The sequence below is a fragment of the Octopus bimaculoides genome, chromosome 6, assembly GCF_001194135.2.
Source record: "Octopus bimaculoides isolate UCB-OBI-ISO-001 chromosome 6, ASM119413v2, whole genome shotgun sequence".
Lineage (NCBI taxonomy): Eukaryota > Metazoa > Mollusca > Cephalopoda > Octopoda > Octopodidae > Octopus > Octopus bimaculoides.
This window is the reverse complement of record NC_068986.1, coordinates 108157557-108160056: the sequence shown is the minus strand read 5'-3', so window position 1 is coordinate 108160056 and position 2500 is coordinate 108157557. Positions and strand designations below refer to the sequence as shown.

At 37.0% G+C, this 2500-nt stretch overlaps 1 protein-coding gene across 1 annotated transcript in view; it reads right to left on the bottom strand.

Moving 5' to 3' along the window:
* Positions 1-2500, bottom strand: part of LOC106867985 (uncharacterized) — a 42140-nt gene that overhangs the window by 13183 nt on the left and 26457 nt on the right. The window contains exon 13 of the mRNA XM_052968505.1: positions 1103-1248. Coding sequence (XP_052824465.1) covers positions 1103-1248 — 146 coding nt within the window. The remainder of the gene's footprint in view (positions 1-1102; positions 1249-2500) is intronic.

Sequence of the window (2500 nt, the reverse complement as noted above, 5' to 3'; positions counted from 1 at the left end):
GATGATGATGATGATAGTGGTGATGTAATAATGATGAACATGATGATGATGGTGATGATGATGTAAAGAAAGAGAGAGATACAGTGTGATTGATTTACCAATGGAAAGTTATTCCAAGACCCTTTCCTCCCGATAACTGCTCCCTTCTAGAACACCCCCACCGTCCATATTCGACCTCCAAAACAAATTAATGTCACTCACACTGCTAGATAAAGCAGTTAAATCTCTTTCAAATCAAACATTACTGTCTTTAAAAAATGAAGGACATATCAGGTGTTGTAGTCCAAGATAAACTATGCTTGAAAACCATAAGAGATGGTCGTAGTTGAAATATCATTTGATCATGGGTTGGTTCCATGAGGGTAAGCCATGGGGCTAAACAAGTCTCCATGTGATTGCTAGGCCTGCTGAAAGCAACGACCAAATCTCCCTCAAATCATACAAACTACAGTTTTAAAACAGAAAGGATACATTGGATAATAGTTATATGGGATGGCCATGGTGGGAATGTCTTTGATCAGGGATGATAGGTGGTTAAGCAACAAATAAATAATGAATGAACAAGGAAATCTCTGTATGCTTCTTTGACTGGTTAGAGATAACAGCCAAATTGCCCTCAAACTAGATCCTACAGTGTTAAGAAAGAATATACACAGGAAGGCTAATATGGTCATTGATAGAATATATCTGAATAATAGAAGTGATGGTCGTGGACAGAATGTGTTTGAGTGAAAAGTGTGTTTACTTAGTGCTGACCTGGGGCTAAATAACAGCAATTTTTACTGAGGCTTTCATCCAACAGTAAATCAACAATGGCTGAATGGAATAAAGAAAGAGTGTGTGTGTGTGTTCATTCATTTGTTTGTTTTACATCCATTTTTCTATACTAGCATTGGTTAGATGAATACATATTATAGAAGCGTTGTTTTACAGCTAGACGCCCTTACTGTCACTAACCCTTACTTCAAGTAAGGTCTCTGAGATTATGGTTGACTTGTAGTTGAACATAAAGAATAATGCCACTGATGGAAACAGCAATGAAAAACAACAAAACCAAACAAACAAACAGAGAAAAGAAAAGAAAAAGGAAAGGCACGTGTACCTCTTCTGGAGTTGAGTCTCGTCCAAAAGCTATATTGTCTTTGATGGAGCAAGCAAACAGGGTCGGTTCTTGGCCAACCATTGCAATCTGCTTACGAAACCAAGACGGATTTAAGGTTTTAATGTGAAAGCCACCTGAGGAGAGAAAAACATGAAGAAAATAGTAAAAAGAAAGAAATAGAAAATAAGAAATTGATCTGTGAATCAGGAGAATTAGTTTTGAACCATTTAGAACCAATGAAGGGACAACCACTACTTAGGTACTTGAATCACTAGAATTAACAACCAAATCTCCCTTAAAACACAGTCTTTAAAAAATAATGACACCAATGTAGGCCAAGATGTTGGTTGAATAGAAGAGGTAGCAGTCAATCAGGGAGCCCTCAAAGCTAATCAACAGCTTGGCAGGTAAAAACTGGCCTTAACCCTTTTGTTACAGTATTTATTTTGAGATGCTCTGTGTTTCTTTCAATTAGTTTTAAATATAACAAAGAATTAGGTAAAATAACTTAGTTATTATTAAGCTAGTGTTAGGAACATAAATTGTGACTAAGGTTTGGTGGAAGATTTTAATTCAGAACTTTTGAAAACAAGACATTTGTACTACAGAGCCAGGGGTGGTTTCAGCCGGGTTGGTATCGAAAGGGTTAAGAATTGTTTGTCTATTATATATTTTAACCCTTTTGTTACCATATTTATATTGAGATGCTCTGTGTTTCTTTCAATTAATTTTAAATATAACAAAGAATTTAGTAAAATAACATAGTTATCATTCAACTAGTGTTAGGAATATTAATTGTGACTAAGGTTTGGTGGAAGATTTTAATTCAGAACTTATGAAAACAAGACATTTGTACTACAGACCCCAGAGGTGGTTTCAGCCAGGTTAGTAAAGAAAAGCCACCCTATCAGGCAGCTTTTAAGCTAGTATATTTATATAAACAGAATAGGATTACAAATGAAGGTACAAAATAGTCATTCACTCTCCTAGAAATAACAGCCAAATTACCCTGTATACTCTTTCTCTTTTACTCTTTTACTTGTTTCAGTCATTTGACTGTGGCCATGCTGGAGCACTGCCTTCAGTCGAGCAAATCGACCCCAGGACTTATTCTTTGGAAGCCTAGTACTTATTCTATCAGTCTCTTTTGCCAAACTGCTAAGTTATGGGGACGTAAACACACCATCATCTGTTGTCAAGCGATGGTGGGGGGGGACAAACACAGACACACAAACACACATACATATATATATATATACATATATACAACGGGCTTCTTTCAGTTTCAGTCTACCAAATCCACTCACAAGGCTTTGGTCGGCCCGAGGCTATAGTAGAAGACACTCGCCCAAGGTGCCACGCAGTGGGACTGAATCCGGAACCATGTGGTTGGTAAGC